The 16610-nt window shown below is 44.9% G+C and overlaps 1 protein-coding gene across 3 annotated transcripts in view; it reads right to left on the reverse strand.

The window, feature by feature from the left end:
- MYO1C (myosin IC) overlaps window positions 1-16610 on the reverse strand; it is a 48814-nt gene that overhangs the window by 22017 nt on the left and 10187 nt on the right. The window contains exon 1 of one of the 3 annotated variants that reach the window (XM_085078198.1): window positions 3858-4189. The exons of the other annotated variants lie outside the window; for them this stretch is intronic. Coding sequence (XP_084934324.1) covers window positions 3858-3875 — 18 coding nt within the window. The 5' untranslated portion in view covers window positions 3876-4189. Of the gene's footprint in view, window positions 1-3857; window positions 4190-16610 lie in introns of those variants that run through there. 3 annotated transcript variants of the gene reach the window in all.

Here is a 16610-nt window from a genome sequence, read left to right on the forward strand (position 1 = left end):
AGAAAATACCTTCAAGCTCCTGGGAGTACAAAACCACTCAAGACTGGACCGAGGAGTTTCCTAAACTGGAGGGGCAAATTGCTGACACGGTATCATGAAGGTGTAAACACATATTTTTCCTTTAAACTCTGCTTAATGCCAAAGCATGATGAAGTTTTTTCCTCTGCTTAGGACATGGAGAACTAATACACCTCAGAAATGAAAAACAGGAGCTTTTGCTCCGTGCAGCAAAATCCAAAGGGTTTGAGTCAGCCAGGCTGAGCACAGTGGGGGATCATCAGCTGCTCCATGGCCATGGAATACCCAACATGGAGCAAGGACTCATTCCCAGGTTTGGTTTTCCCAGAGGGACACTGGAATGGTCTGTGCTGGCAATTCCAGACACTCTGAGGGAACACGCAGCACCAGCAACTCCCACTCCTTCCTGGAGCATCCATGAGAAAACACCTGGAGGTGTCAAAGGGTGTCTTGTATGAAGCAGGGAAACTCCAGAACTGATTTAGGAATGAAAGCCACAACGTAAACACAATTTCTGCTTCACCATCTACAAAATGGATCTTTCCATATTTTCTCCTGGCAGTGTATTTTTACAGATTGGGTGGTATCCACTCAGGAGATACTAAAACTCACTAAAACAAGCCCAGGAAGTGGTTCCATCTGGGAAGAGGCAGCCACCTTTATCTCGGTGTGGAGTGCAGGATGATTGATCTGCAGGCTCCAGAAATAGTTACAAAGCCGGGAACGGAAGAACAAGCCAGAACCAAATGGGAGTGGGAAGGGAAATGCAGATTAGATTCTGGGAGACAATGCAAGCCTGAACCAAGAACGAACTTCTCACTGGGGAGGTGGCAGAGAAAAGACATTTGTCTCATGGATAGCTGGATATTCTTCACTGTCATGCCAAAGCTGCAGGAAGGAAAAATTTCCTTTGATTTCCACTGCACTCTACAGCCTGGGAAAGGGTTTGGACACAAGATGAGCTTGACAGAAATCGAGTGTTGTATCCAGGCCCTCAATTCCCAAGGTGTGGAATGGGAAAGCTCCTCTTTCCTTCTCCATGGAGAAAGAAATAATGATGACAGAGGTGGACTGGAACCAGGGATTCTGCCAGCAAATCCCTGACAGACTGAAGTGCAGCCACTCAGCATCCTCCTCCCTCCTGCCACACTGAAAATCAGCTGCACATTTTGGACACAACTCTCTCTGTTAGCCAACAGCTGGGATGGAAAGAAGGTTCCCTGAGAGACAGCTCTGGGTCTTCCATAAAAATCCCCCTGCAGCCAACCATGTGGATTTGTCTGCCCTTTCCAAAGCCACCTGAGCTGAGATGATCATTGATAAGACACAGATTTGGTTTGTTTAGTTAAAAAAAAATCAATATCAGAACTGTCAAGGTGGATTGGGATCAACACCAGGTAACAACTGAGGTGACACAGACCAGCAGAGTTAAAGTGAACACCTTTAACTTACCAAACAAAGTCACTGTGTCACCATCTGCCACTCCAGGACCATTTCTGAGAATTACTTTTTATTCTTGCTCCTTTTAGAGCAATACATCACCAGCAATGGAATGACTGGAGTCAGGAAGCTCAGAACCTGGTTCTGCCTCTGATGCTTCCCATCCTAAACCAGATGGAGGGATGGATGTACAGAATACACTATTCAAAAAATTATAACAAAGAGATAGAAATGCTACAGCCTTGGCTAATTCTTGTAAAGAAACTATTTTGAAGTTTTCCATCTTTTAAGTAGGGACCAAATGAAATACAGGTAATAAGCAGGTCATGTTATTTGTTCAATGTTTATAACATAATTATATTTTCTAGACTTTACTTTGTGGGGGGTGAGTAAGGAAATAAGCAATTAGCAGTGAAAAAGAAAAGGCAGTTGTAAGAACTGATTTGAAGGACAGGAAAAATGTTTACCCTTAAGAGGGGTAATGATATTTCAATCAACAGGCTAAATATAAAAGAGCAGCAAGAAAAATGAACTAGGCAAACCAGAAAGATCACCAGGGCTGGAAAAGTAAATACACTGAATTTCTATATTTAGGGAGCTGACATTTTTGCTCCTGAACAGATGGCACAAGCTGCTGCTGGTTCAAAGATGTTGCTGGTGACAGTTTGCTCAGCAGACCTGTGCCCACAGGCCTGGGCATCCCACAGCAGCTTCAGAGGATCAACAGATTGAAAAAAGAGATTGAAAAAAGGCCAAACCTCAGCTTGCTGCCCCTCCAGGTGAGTTTGGATGGTGATTTCCAGATCAGAGGGAGCAGGCAGAAAGTCAAACGCTGAGAGGCAGGGCTTGCAGGTGTCCCCTGCAGCCTTCCTGCCCCAACCCCTGGGAATGGCCAGCCCCACTGCCAGCCCTTCCCTCCTTCCCCACCGCATTCCTCACCCCCCACACAACCCTCTCAGCCCTCGGTGTCTCTCTGGGAGAGTCAAACTTTCCAGAGAGAGCTCCAGAGCATTCCCAGGGCACGCAGAGGGCATTTCCACACCCACATGTTCTCTCGGAGAACACAGAGCACCACCCCAGACAACACCTCTGCCTCTCACACAGCTCATTTCATTTCATTTCATTTCATTTCATTTCATTTCATTTCACTCATTTCATTTCATCTGAAAGCATTTCCCAGCAGAAATCCATGCACAACCTTCTCAAGCCTTGGTACCTCCACTTCCAGATGTGCTTACTGACAACTGCCTTTTCCTTTTCACTGCTAATTGCTTATTTCCCTACTCAAACCCCCACAAAGTCAAATCTAGAAAATGTAATTAATGTTATAAACATTGAACAAATAATATTACCTGCTAACTACCTGCATTTCATTTTGTCCCTACTTAAAATATGGAAAATATCAACGTAATTACAAACGAGGAAGGACTCAGCAGGTCCTCCAAAAGCTCTGCCCTTCCCTTCATCACTTTCTCAGTGGTCAACACCACAATATTTGGGAAAACATCCCTGGACTGAGCAGGTATGGGATACACCAGCCTTATGCTAACTCCTCTTCAATAGAGAATGGCTTACATCTCCAGACGTGACGTTTTCAATCCTTCTCCTCCTACATTTGGTCACTTTACCAATTAAAGCCTTGAGCATTCTTACCCAAGCAAAAGCCCCCACACTGTTTTACAACACTCCCTCACTCTTGACCTCAACATCTTCCAGAGCCAGTGGATTCTGTGGCCCAATTACCCATTGTATGAAAATAATCTTTGCATCTCTTTGGCAACTTTTAGCTAAACTCAATGTCCCTGTTCCTATGCTACAACACAGGAAAAGGAGCTCTGTGTTCTCTGTGTGTTATTTTTTTTTTCCCCTCCTCTCCTACTCATCTCTTTTTCCAGGTAACAATCCCAATCCTCTCAAACTCCTTTTCCCAAGCTCCTGGGGTTGTCCTGTCATGCAGTTCTGGCTGCTGCTAAAACATGGACAAGGTTTTCCTAAACTAATACTGGAGGAACTGAGCGGCAGTGAATCCTCAAGCAGGTCCTTCCTGGCATTCCCCAGGATGGCAGGAAGGGAGACAGAAGCCCTGGGAAGGACAGGAGCAGAGCTCAGCTCCAGGACGGTCCCTTCACACCCCAAAGCTCCACCCTTTCTTCCCTCCTAAAGAAGGGCACAGCTTTCCCCCTCTCTTCCCACTTTCTCAACTCCCACCTTGCCTTCCTCCTCCAAACAGGTATTCCTGTATTTTTATCCAATTTCACACAACTTTCCAACCAAGGAGCTCCTTCACAAAGCATTTCACTTCCCTGCTGAAGCCCTGAAAAAGTTTCTCCTCTCTCCTTCTGAGCCCAACCACACATCTGAAAGCTGCAGAACCAGCAAAGGAGTTAAATCAGCCTTACCCCTCCTCGGAACTTCATCTCTGCCTCCTGCCAGCTCCCTCAGCACTCGCAGAGCGTTCGCTTGCGCTGCTGCAAAAAGCAGCAATCTGAGGACAAGTTCTCTCTTCTGTCAGTTGCCTTATTTTTTTTTTTTTAATTTATTTTTTTTCATGGCATTTTCAGTGCAATCAGAACTCCCTCCCTCCCACCAGCTCCTACTGGAGCATCTGGAGAGGGCGTTTTCCAGAGGAGAAGGAGAATCCCCTCCCAGCAAGGAGAGGCAGTCCCAGGGAAGTCAGCTGTGCTCTGCCTGCGGAGTTCCCGCTGCCCAACGACAGGGAAAAACGGAAAGAAAAGTAATCCCAGGCGCTGGAAAAGCTGGGGCTGAGCCCAGCACGCAGATCACAGCTGTCAGACAGGAAGAGAGGTGCTCTGGGACAGTAAGTTATTGTCCCAGGACAGCAGCAGGGACAGGGCTCCCCAAACCCACTGCCAGCTCACCCCAAACACAGCAAAACCTCCTGGGATTGGCATTACACCTGGAATCACCTCCTCGGGAAATCCACCAAGAGTCTGGGGTTGGATGGAGTTTGTCTCCACAAGGACTTAGAGTCACAGAATGCTTTAGGTTGGAAGGGACCTTAAATTTCACCTGCTTCCAATTCCAATTTCACCTGTTTCCAATTCCAATTTCACCTGTTCCCAATTCCAATTTCACCTGTTTCCAATTCCAATTTCACCTGTTTCCAATTCCACCTTATAGTTCACCTGTTTCCAATTCCAATTTCACCTGTTTCCAATTCCTCTCCAAGTCACAATGACTTAGAATCACAGAACAGTTTGGGTTGGAAGGGACCTTAAAATTCACCTATTTCCAGTTCCACCAAACCAGGCTGCTCCAACCCCATCCAAGCTGGCTTAGCAGTATTTTATTCCAGATTCATTTGGGGACATCCAGCACTAAAATTCCCATTTTCCAAGGAAGTTCTGAGGTCCTTATTATAAAATCACCTGCACTACCAAGGAAGATCCTTCTAGAGGACACAGTGAGGGCACTGCTGCCCTCAGTCCCCAGCCCTTGCAAGCAGAAGTTGCACATTTTGCTGTCTCTGAGCTCCTCAGTGTCTGGTCTCACACAGAATTATTTATGGCCACAGCTACACCAAGAGTGTGAACACCAACTACACCAACTCATTTCCCACCCACCTGCCCGAGATCAGGGCATTCTGACAAAAATACAGCCTTCACCAGCATCAGGGGGAAAGTGAAAGAGCAGGAGACAATGGACACGAGCTGGAAGAAAGGAAATTCCAATGAGTCCTTGGGAAATTTTTTCCCCAGTGAGTATTGTCAAATACTGGAACAGGAGGCCCAAAAAATTGTGAAACTCCATCCTTGGAGATATTTAAAACTCAACCAGACAATGCCTGAGTGACCTGATCTAAATTGGTCCTGCCTGGAAATGAGGTTAGACCAGGGATCTCCACAAGTTCTTTCCAATCTAAAATTATTCTATGATTTTATTAATTATTTTGTTCCTCAATGGACTAAGCAGTGCATCCATCCTCAAAGGAGTCACAGATACAGCAAATAAAGCTATAAATCTGTCACAGAGGATAGCACCCCTCAGGTATCTCAGATAATTCACATTATGGGCTGTCAGGAAGATTCTGTAACCACTGAACATGCAGAGCCATGGAATGATTCCCAAGCTCAACTGCTGATGTTTCATGACTGGCACTATCTGCACTCAGCTCAGCTTAAAGGGATTTTATCTGTTTATTTTGGGTTTTTTTTTTCCTCATCAGAACACATCCTTCACAAATTCTGTTACAGGACGGGCAAAGTCAAGCTCTGAAGTAAAAAGATTTAAATCAAAAGTCAAAACAGCTTCAACCAACTCGCAGAGGAGGCTATTTCAAAGCAAACACACACAGCAGATGCTGTCAGTGGTTGGGAGCAGCACTCCCCTCTAATTAGCTCTGGCCCAAGGCAGGATGTGCCAAGGATTTGGGATGGAGCTTGGCTGCAGTGCCACCAGCTTCTCTGCCCTCTCAGACTCCATTTTGAGAATTATTTGTGGCTCTTGCACAACTCTGTCTGGCAGAGCTTTCATTGACTTATCGTCAGCTGGGTGCATTTTTAACAGCAGCACCTTTGGGACTCGGCTCAGAGGAGCTCTGGGCTGACTGAAGGACATGGACACTGCTCCCAGCCCCTCTGCTGTGCACAGGTGGGATCAAAGAGGATATAAATCCTATTTCCCAAACTGAGCCACATTGCTGAAACACAGCAGTGAGCCAGTTCTCTGAGCATAATTAAAGCTGTAATGTCAGTGCTGCACCAGCACTCCTCAAATCAGTCTCATTGTAACCAAACATTCACAAAAACTCCTGTTACAATTTGAAGTATTAGCAGTTATCTTCACATTAACAATCTCACATTTCCCCTGGTTTACACCTCCTAGCACTTCTCAGATCACATCTTGTCACTGAAAATGCCACATAAGAGTAGAATATACAACAGCTCAGCAATTAGAAGTACATATTTTACACATTTCCCTTGGGTTTCTTCATGGAGGAGAACCCTTTTATTTATTTATTCACTGCAAAGACCTTTACTCAAAATGCTTTTTTTTCTGCAGCCAAACTTTTTGCTGGCAGGGAAAACACTCCTGCATGTGGGTTAGCCTAAATTGAGAGGGGAAAAAAAAAAAAGTTGGAAAGCAGAGATAATTTAACTTTAAAAGATCTTGATCCTGGATCATGAAGGTGATAAAACCAAACTCTTCCTACAGAAGCAGAGCCCAGCCCTTGTCTGTGATTTCTGCTGAGGATGGCTGGCAAGGTCTGGCTCCCTACAACAGGCAACTACAGGCAAAGGGATGAATCAAGTTTTCCAAGCCTCACCAGTTGGAAGTGACTCACATTAAAGCCTGGATTAGAGCTCTGGGATTGCTCTGCTCGTTGCTGATAAGCAGCTGATTCCCCTGCATACAATTTCACATTCAAAGCAAGGGGACTGGAAACCTTTCCTGTCAGCCCTGCTCCGACAGGCTCGCAGAGCCCAGCGTGACTCGCAAAGCTACACCCACCAGAGGTGGCTCTGCTGGAAAATAAAGAGTTTGGCCTCACAAAAACACCATCAGCAAACCAACCTTCCCTTCTTCTGTCCGAATTCCACTGCAATATATAAAGCTGGAAGTACAACATGCTGCCTTGGGGTTTGTGCTGGTCAAAAAGCAATGTGGTCACATTGCTATTCCAAAAGGTGTTCAGTTCATCTGGATTTTTACAATATTCGTTATTTCTCCCTCGCAAAAGAACTACAGAATGACATATATTCCATAATTAGAAAGCACTTGGCAAAAATACCATGGGAAAGAAACCACCCTAAACAGGCCAGGAATTTGAGAGCCCTTCCTCTTGCAGGTCAGAGGAACATCTTAATCAAAAAATAGAAATGTCTTTAACCTGTCACATGTGTCCTGCTGTCCAGATTATCCTGATCTGAAACTGATTAAAATGCCTCACATTCCTAAGACACCCTACAGCAGAAGCTGAGGGTTCTGAGGGACATTTGCCCCACTGCTGAGGAAAAAAAACAAACAACCCTGTGTCCAGCAGGGGATGAAAAATTGCAGGGTAATGATAAATCAACGCCCTGCCAAAGAGCCAGTGCTAAATATTGTAACAAGTTTGATAACAAGGCAGAACCTCCTCCCCATATCATTAGTTCTGCTAAGAATTGTCTTTTTTCTCCCCAGTTATTGTTTGGATTAATGCATCTCCTCTTCCCCTAGTGAGAGTAGCTCCAAACAAGTGTCAGGAGCAGAAGTTTGAAGGAGGACATTGGCCCCAGGAGACACAACATTCCTGCTCAGTTATGAAACTGCACACCTGGAAAGGTTCAACCAAAAGCTCATTATACTCACTCAAAAGGTGCCTCAAGATGATGGAAGTTCCTTCATTTTACTGCAAACTTCGTGACATCACCAGTTGACTAAATTCCCCGATGCTGTGTGAAGGTGTTTGCAGGATTACAGGCAAAACCTTAAAAATAGTGAGGTGTGGCCAAAAGGGTTCAAAAACCAGAAGACAAAGACTATTTAGATTATTATTTTGGATTCTAATTTATGCTTTGTAATGCCTAAAACTGTCAATACTGGTTTTGTTTGTTCCAAGAAAGCTTCCTCAGTGAGAACACCGAACTTCTTTTCTTCCCAAGCTCAGCCTTTCACAAATAAACATGAAAAAAAAGGGAATATTGTAAAAAAATGGGAGATGCACACATCTCCTGGGATTCCTACACCTTCCCTGTGAGTGCTGGTCCCTGTTTTGATGCCCCTGGTGATGGATTAAAAAGCACATATGACAGGCTGCTCTTTAGTTATGGCTCCCGCACACACACAATCATTCTGGGTCTGTGACGTGAGCGACAACAGAAACTGGGTTAATCTAACAAATTGAGATAAATTTCCCTTGTTGCTGCTTTCTGCTGAAGCAGTGAAACAGAAATGGCTGGCTGGCTTTGACGGTGACCATCAGAACAAAGTCCCACTTGATAATTACCAGATGCCCTTCATGCGATGCCAGTTTGCCTCATGCCTGTGGCTGCTCCTGCTCACAGGCTTTCCCTGATTTTCCAAACACACTCCGATTCCAACAACAAATTTTAAACCCAGCAGTCAATTCCCTGTGATTGCTGTGGCCCTGCTTGGACACAATCACTCTGAGCAGGTCCCCTGCAGCGGCAGGGACAGGGTTTGGAGGGAGCTGGTAATGCAAACAGCCTGACTCAGTTGGGCTGATGTGCATTCCTCCCGACTGACTTTCCAAACAGTCACTCCCAGTGGCAGGACCTACATCTTCCTTTTAAGGGGAAAAAATGTTTTCACAGGAAAAATTAAGTGTTCAAAGCCTGTGCATATCTCTGTGCTTCCAGTGAGCAGTCTCGCCTTTAAAAACACGTTCCTGTTGCACGCAGAACAAAAACTTCTCCTTCCTTAATTTAAAGTTGTTCCTCTTTTTTAACACAGCCATTGGCTTTGTGCCCATCCCTGGCACTCTCAGGTGAAACAACCTGGCACACTGTTTTTCACTCAATCCAGCATGAAACAAAGAGTTGGTTTTCCAAAGGAATGACTAAATCTGAGTGAGGAAAACAAAATGAAAAAGCAGAGGGAACGTACAGGCTGTAGGCAAAACTTCACAGCTTGCACTGGTGACTGACAGTTCCTACTCCTTCACATTTCTTTTCCTGCATTTCTGAAAAGAGGCTCAGTGTTAGAAAGGGCTTAAAGGCTGGAAAGCATATCACAACAAAAACTTCTTGTTCCATCCACACGAGATAAGGAAAGAGTGAACACTGGTGCTTCGCCTGCAAGTTCGATGAAGGAAACAGGATTTCCCTCTGCTACTCCCTGAGCAAGATCCCAAGGAAATGTTTCTAATAATAGGAAATGACTATATAAGGCCAGATCAGCACTAAACTGTTTGCAGTCTGGAGGAGAAGGATGTGCAGGAATACTGAGGAGGGACACACCAGGCTGTTCACACATCCAGGGCTCTCCTCAATACACAGGGACAGAATTCCACCTGTGACTCCTCTCCTGTCCTACAGCACAAAACAGCACCTAAATGGACAAATCAGAGCTGCTCTGTCCTTCTGTAATGCCCTTGCTTTTCTCCATGGCAGGAAAAGGACAGAACAGACTTTCAAATCTACAAAGCAGCACCTGCAAAGCCAGGCTGAGCACATCTCGGATAGGAAAAGGGCAGGAAAAGGCACAGCCACGTCCTAGAGCATGAGATGGGCAGTGCTGGTGCAGGGGACAGGCTGAGAGCTCCCCTCCTGCCCTTCCTGGGCTGCAGATTCACAGAGCACAAGTTTGCTGCTGTGTTTTATGAACTGTTTTCCTACTCATCTTGGTTTAAACAGCAAAGATGTTGAGCACCATTTAAGTTCATTTTTGCAGCATTCCCACAAAACTGTAGGAATGAATGTCTCCTAGGCCAAGAGTTCCAGCAGCTACAGGCAGAGCTGCAGCTCCAACACACTCTTTTCACCATCCCTTCAGCAGACACCAAACCTGCCAGCCCAGTTAAAAGCACAGATTTTCCTCCTTCCTACACAAATGAAAGGGAGTTCCTACAACAATGCTCACAAAGAGCTCCTTTGGGTGAAGTGACAGAACTGGAAGGTTTCCCTGTGATCCCCAGCGAGGGATCACATCTTTCCATCTCTGCTTTGTCTTTGGATAAGGCCAGGAGCTCCCAAAGCAGGGCAGCTTGCTGAGCAAACACAGTCTGACACAGCCCCAGAGCTGCCACGGAAACGAGCACAATATAAATTGCTAGACAGATTTATCACCCAGAGTTTTGTTGGTTTTGTTTTTTTTTTTTTCCTCCCTGACAGCAAGAGATGTTTGTGACAAAATGTACAAACAATTCTGTATCTGTAGCCCTGCCACATCCTCTGTCTCTTCCCTCAGCCCCTGCAGGATGACACAGCTTCCAGGGGAACGTGAGGGCCAAATCCCAGCCAACGTTTTCCTGTCAGCTGGTGAGACCTCCTTGAGCTGCAGGGCTCAGTTTGCCACAGCAAATTTAGGCTGAGAGCCTTAAAAAAAGGAAAAAAAAAAAAGCAACTCAGGCTGCCCATGTGGAAGACTCATGGATGAGATGGTAGAGTTTGACAGCAGAGCTCTCTCTACATCACAGCATCAGGAGCTTCAGAATCCCCATGAGAACACGGTTAGAATTCCCAATTATTCCCAATTCCCCACAGTTTTCCACAGGATTCCTCCAGTGTAGCCAGGATCTCAGCAGCTGCTCACACCTGGCCAGAAATGGGTGTGCACTCAGCTTTCCAGGGCATGCAGCACTTCTGTGCCAAAAGGATGTTCCATGTTGGACTTTATCTTTGGGGACATCTTGATTTCTGAGGATTTTTAGACTGACCTTTAATTTTTTTTGTCCTGCCAATTACTTCACATCCTTGACTGCACAGTAAGGGGGGAAAGGAGTGCAGACAACAGGCAGGTTTTTCAGAGCTGGGAAACGCGAGCAGTTATTTTAAAATGCTACAAAAAAGCACTTATTTTAAATGTTCTTATGCCTCTTTTCTCATGGAATAGTCACTCCATAACAATTATAAAGCAATTCAGAAAGATGGCCTCTGCTGGTATGGTTTGTGGTCAGTGGTATCTGGAAGTTAAATTTGGAAAAAAACATTTTTGGGAACGATCTCCCTGTGGATTTGAGTCAGTACAAAGTCTCAGCTGTAAGCCTGGACCCTAGAACTCTTGCATTCCCTATTTATTTTTCATACCAAGTCCAAGGATGCAGTCACTGAGTTGTTTGTGCAGTTTCAAAGTCGGGTCCAGGAGAAATAAGATGTTTGTCTTGGCTCTAAAAAGTGAGAAGAATCACAGGTAAGAGACTGGGAGTCTGCAAGCAGAGTTCAACCCCTGTTAATGCTGTATTGACAGGATCCCAAGTCTCCCCTGTGCCCCCAAGGATTGCAAAATTCTTCTCTAAATGCAGGAATTGTCTGTTCAGAACTGCCAGCACTAAAGTAGAATGTTTAAGTCACTTTCTTTAGTAGGTTAAATGTGAAACCTAAGGAAGGCAACCTGAAAGACATCATTCCTAACTGTGCCAACACACATCATTTTATAGAAATCCAAATATCAAATTTATCTTCTCTATCAGACTGCTTTATAGGAAAAAATTAAACTTGACTGACCTCTCCTGTCTTTTTCTTCTTTTAATTGACAACTTTCATCAAGGCAGTTTTGCATTGAAACAAACCACACCCAAAATCAGACCATTGGTTTAAAAAGGAAATACCTCCCTCCAAAACAGCCAAATGAAATTGTTTTTTTAAGTCAAAACAAAGCTTTTCATGAAGTATGAATAAAGCTATCGTGGAGCTCTTTTGTTGCCAAACCCCTCAAAATTTTTATTATGTGGAGAGTAAGGCAAAGGTAATATCTAGATTTTATGAATATATTCAAGCTTCCAAAGTCAGAAAAGTAAAGGTCAAATGACTACAACTTTCCTGAAAAGCACAGGAGACAGGTTCACATATGGAACATATTTCCTTAAATTTGGATTTTTTAATAAAATAGTTTGTACCTGAGTTATGCCCCCAACAAATAATTAATCCTACTTCCCTCTGCTGTTACTGTCAGAGCAAAATCCCTAATACAGAGAGTTTATAGCAGGACAAATATGTATATAGCAGTATAATATCTGGGATATCAGTATAATTTGTACCCAAAATCTAGGGACATGTTGCTATGAGCAACACTTTGTATTGGTACAATTGCATTTGCCATAGGTTTGTTCCATGTAATATCCATAGGTTCCTTAAGGAAAAAACCCCAGTCAGCAACCTGAGAATGCTGAGTGATACCTGGGAGTCACAAATTCACAATTTTCCTCCTGGGTGTGACCCTGCTTTAAAGAAAACACCAAGTTTCCAAGTGGAGTCGAGCTCTGGGAGCCCAGAAAAAAGGCACATTCAATGCTCTGGACATTCAAACAAGTGGAGCAGTTTTTAATTTGATGATTTATAAGTGAAGAGTTTACAGGCACAATTTGTACTTCCACCACTATTTTTTTTTTCTCTCTCTCCTCTGTTCCAAACTGACTTTGTTGGCCTAAGGCAGGCAGTTATTTTGAGACAGTGAAAAGTTATAAATAAGTTCTAATAAAACTATTAGCGACACACATGACACTGAACTTCTTTCAAACCCTTCTTTGTGGGGGAACAAAGAGCACTTCACATCGACTGCGATGGCACAAGCCCCCTACGAAAAGTTTAAGGAAAGAGTTTCAACAGCTAGATCACGAACCCAAAATAAGAATATCGGATGAGCTGCAGCAATTCCAGATTGTGCTGAAAGGAAGGGCCTGAGCAGTTTGCAAAGGCAGACGGAAGGAGAGGAGCCAGGCAGTGAGAGCAGCCCTGGCAGAGAGTCAGGCTCAGGGCTGGCAGCAGAGCTGAGCACGTGGGCAGATGATATTGCAGCTGATGTCTGAGCTGCTTCCCTTTCCCCTGCCTGCTCTGCTCCTGCTGAAAAGGAGGGGAAAAGCCACCAGATGAAGGGTATTGGCTGAGGTCATCTCCCTCTGACTGCTCTGACAGCACCCCAAAGGGCTTCAATGCTTTGGTGAATCGCAGATTTTTTTAATCCCAAAATAGATTTATCACCAGTTAACATCCACGGGGTATGATGAGTTGCTGTCATGATGGCAAAAGTGTTCCAGGCTGTCTGGAAAATACAGCCATCATTTCAGAAGGATATCTGTTTGCTCTCAAACAATCTAGAATATTGTTTTCCAAGAGTTTAAAAACTGACATTCCTATTGAACCATAGCTATGTTGAGATTTTTTTTAATGTAAAAGAAGTAGTAATGACACTAATGTTAAAAAATAAATAAATAATTGGCTGGCAACTTAGCACCCCTTGGACTGTAAGGAATATCTCATCTCCAAGACAGTTTCAGCTCCCTCCTAAGGAGAACTACCCTGTCCTGCTCTCTGCATGCTCAAGATTTTCTGCATTATCAGAGACACCCATTTAATCAGAAACAAAGACACCAAAGAACAATGAAGGAGTCCATCCCTTTGTGGTTCCCAGGAATGCATGGTCCACATCTGGATAAACATGGGGCTATGCAGGCAAGGGAAACATTCATTCCCCAGCTGTGGTTAGGTGCAAATCCTTTTTCTTTTTGTCTGATTTACTCCTAATCCTGCACTGAGTGTTTGCAAAAATTTCACAGGCCCAGGAACCCTTCTCGTGCCCCTTTACACCTACTTTATAAACAAAACATTCTGGGCTGTGAACTCCAATTCAAATGAGAGATCCTGAAGGAATTGGCAGTTGTGACATTAACAGAAATGCCAACTGTCCCACAGCATCTGTCAGGAGATGAGGACTGGAAGGAGACAGGAAAGGGGAAGCATCACCCTGCTAGAAATGCATGGATTTGGAGATCTGATGGAAGTTTGGATCTTTAGATCTGTTCTGATGCTGTGTGAGGAAACCCTGCTGTCCGTGGCAGTCATGACCACAGCAGGAACTGTCACAAGGTCCATCCCACTGGGAAGCAAACACTTTTTTCCTCTGATTTGACAGGTACAGCTCCTGTAGGTCCTCTTGGAGAGATCAAGGACCTCTCCCTGGGGAGATGCTGCAGGACCATGAGGGAATCTTGAGCTCTAACCTGACAGAAAGGTCCAAGAGTCTCAAGAATAACTCTTTCCCATAGAAAAGTCAATATATGTCATCAAACCCTATAACGTAAGGAATACATACAAACCACAGGCAGCAGCTTTGGTTCATTAGCCTGAATATTCTGTTTAAACAGCTCTGATATTGCCAGGGCAGCATCAGCTGCTGTCACAGCAACAACATGAGCCCAGCTTTCACCACTCTCCAACAATGAGAGGAGGCTGCAAAAGCAGAAAGCTGACACAATACACAGGGTAAACCCTAAATTAACCCTGCCTTGCCTAGGTCAGTGCTCTGCCCTCACCTTCAGTGCTGCTGAAGCTGCACAGAAGTACACCTGTGGCAGGAAAAAAAAGGTTAAGCTCTTTTATATCACCTAAAGGAAAGCATCAATATTTGAGGGTTCGTTTCGGGAGCTGTTGTTTGTAAGGCTGAAGTAGAAAAACAGAGGCACAGGGAAGTTCATCACTGTAAATTATTGATCTGCTGCTTTCTAGACACTGAAACTGGTAATTAAACAAATGGTAAAAAGATACTTCATCAATTATAGAGGTGCCACTTTAAATTACACTTGCTCCAGGATGAATAAAACACAGAGGTTAAATGCTTTGGGTACTTCATGCCTGCTTCTTGTTCAAAATCCTCACTGCAACAACGATTCTAATTCCCATCTCCTGCTGCTCCAGAGCTGTGTGCTGTGCATCAAGCTTCATGAAGGGAAATTAGAGCTTTTGTTTCGTCAATCTTATTTCACACAATGTCCGGAAAGTGGGATCCCTTTTCTGCTCAGCAGGGTCAGTTCTATGGCCATAAGTCAAGGCCCTGTGATAACAGCCCTCCCTCAAAAACCAGACAAAAAAAATTAAAAAAATTGTCTGCTAACAGCCACTTGTGCAATGTGTGAAGTGCTGGGCAGACATTTGACACTGGCCTTATGGTTTTTAGAAGTTATAGACATGCACACACCCTCCACAGCCTAAAATAACCCTGCCAAGCTGCTTCTGAAGCAATACCACGATGACATCAAAGATGCCCTTTTAAGCAGAAATCATGTCACAACCATGCTGATGACTCAAACTGGATTCATGATGAATTTTTTTATGAGGGTGCACACCTTACTGTGTCAAGCCTAGAGTTATCTCAATTTCACATGTTAAATATATGAATGCAAAAGCACACGTGCTCTAATATTGATTTTGAAACAAAAAACAGCCATCAAAGAAGAGCTTGGCCACCTTGCAATCGCTGGCACAGGTTCTCTAGAACCATTATCACATCTCTCCAATCAGTTTCACTCTGGGAAAGCACTAAGTGAAGGCTGAGTTCATCAATCGATTGAGATAAGCCAGAGAATATGAATATTCCAGGTTGAAGCCTGCAAATGCAGCAGAAGCAGCACATGCAAAACACCCCTAGCAGGTGGACACAGCTGGCATCCCTCGTGGGGCAGTGAGGCAACAATGCTGGGAGGCAACTCCAGGAACACAGAGGCTGCTGCTGGAGGCAGGAGAATCCTGGAAGTCGAAGAACTTTGATGGAGAAGTGGGGAAGGAGTGAAGAAGGTGGGAGTTCAGAGAGCAAAGAGAGGCTGAGGTGAAGAACCATCAGAATCCACTGTGGAAGCTGGAGATGATGGAAAGCTGCCAGCTTTCAGCTGATGGAAATAGTCCAAGTGGGAGACGAAGGCTGGACTGGAGGATTTTTGTGGAGGAAAGAACACCCGTGCTTGGTAGGGGGACAGGAGAATCAAAGGCTGAGCTGACTCTTCCTACTGCTCCCCAGATAATGAGGCTGAAGCACAAGGAGAGCAAGCTCTGCTGTGGGCCTGGTGCCAAGTGCTTTGTGAAGCGTTCCTTGCCTGTTCTGAGGAGAGTTACACAAGGTAAGGCTTTATTCATAAGTGCCTGATGGATCCTGTGTGTGCAACAGCTCCTACCAGCACAGCAGTGTTTGTGGGAAATGTTAGGGAGAGTGTCTGAGAGAGATAAAGCCTTTGAGCTGCAGACGAAGCTGCCAGCCCTCATTTCCAGCTTGTCAGAGCAAGTCCTTCTTGAAGTCAGCAGCCTGGAATGAAGAGAATCTGGCATTTGTGCATGGATGTATGGCTCAGACAGCCAGGGCGGAGCGGCTGGCTTTAATCAGACTTTCCACAAACGAGGGGGGAGTGGGAGTGGCAAAGCACAGTGAGTGATGGGCGTTATCTGCTACACATCCACAAATTCCTCTCCTTCCACTTTGGGTTTCAAGCCTGACCTCCCTTCCTGCTTCCACTAGCCCCTGGAGCAGGAGGGGAAGGGCCATCCAGAACTGGAATTTGTGAGTACTTCACATTCTGGGGATTCTGAGGGGCAGCAGACACTTGTCTGGTGAGCTGACAGACTCCACAACAGCTGATGGGTCCCAGGAGCAGCTTTGCAGCTACCTGCAGGCAGCTAAATGCCACTACTCCCAAATTCACTGATCCAAATCTAAGCCACCAGTGCCTCTGCTGCTCCAGCTCACCTGCTGGCTGACAGCTGGCTGTG

Source organism: Lichenostomus cassidix, chromosome 19, assembly GCF_008360975.1.
Source record: "Lichenostomus cassidix isolate B80296 chromosome 19, HeHo_3.0, whole genome shotgun sequence".
NCBI classification, from domain to species: Eukaryota; Metazoa; Chordata; class Aves; order Passeriformes; family Meliphagidae; genus Lichenostomus; species Lichenostomus cassidix.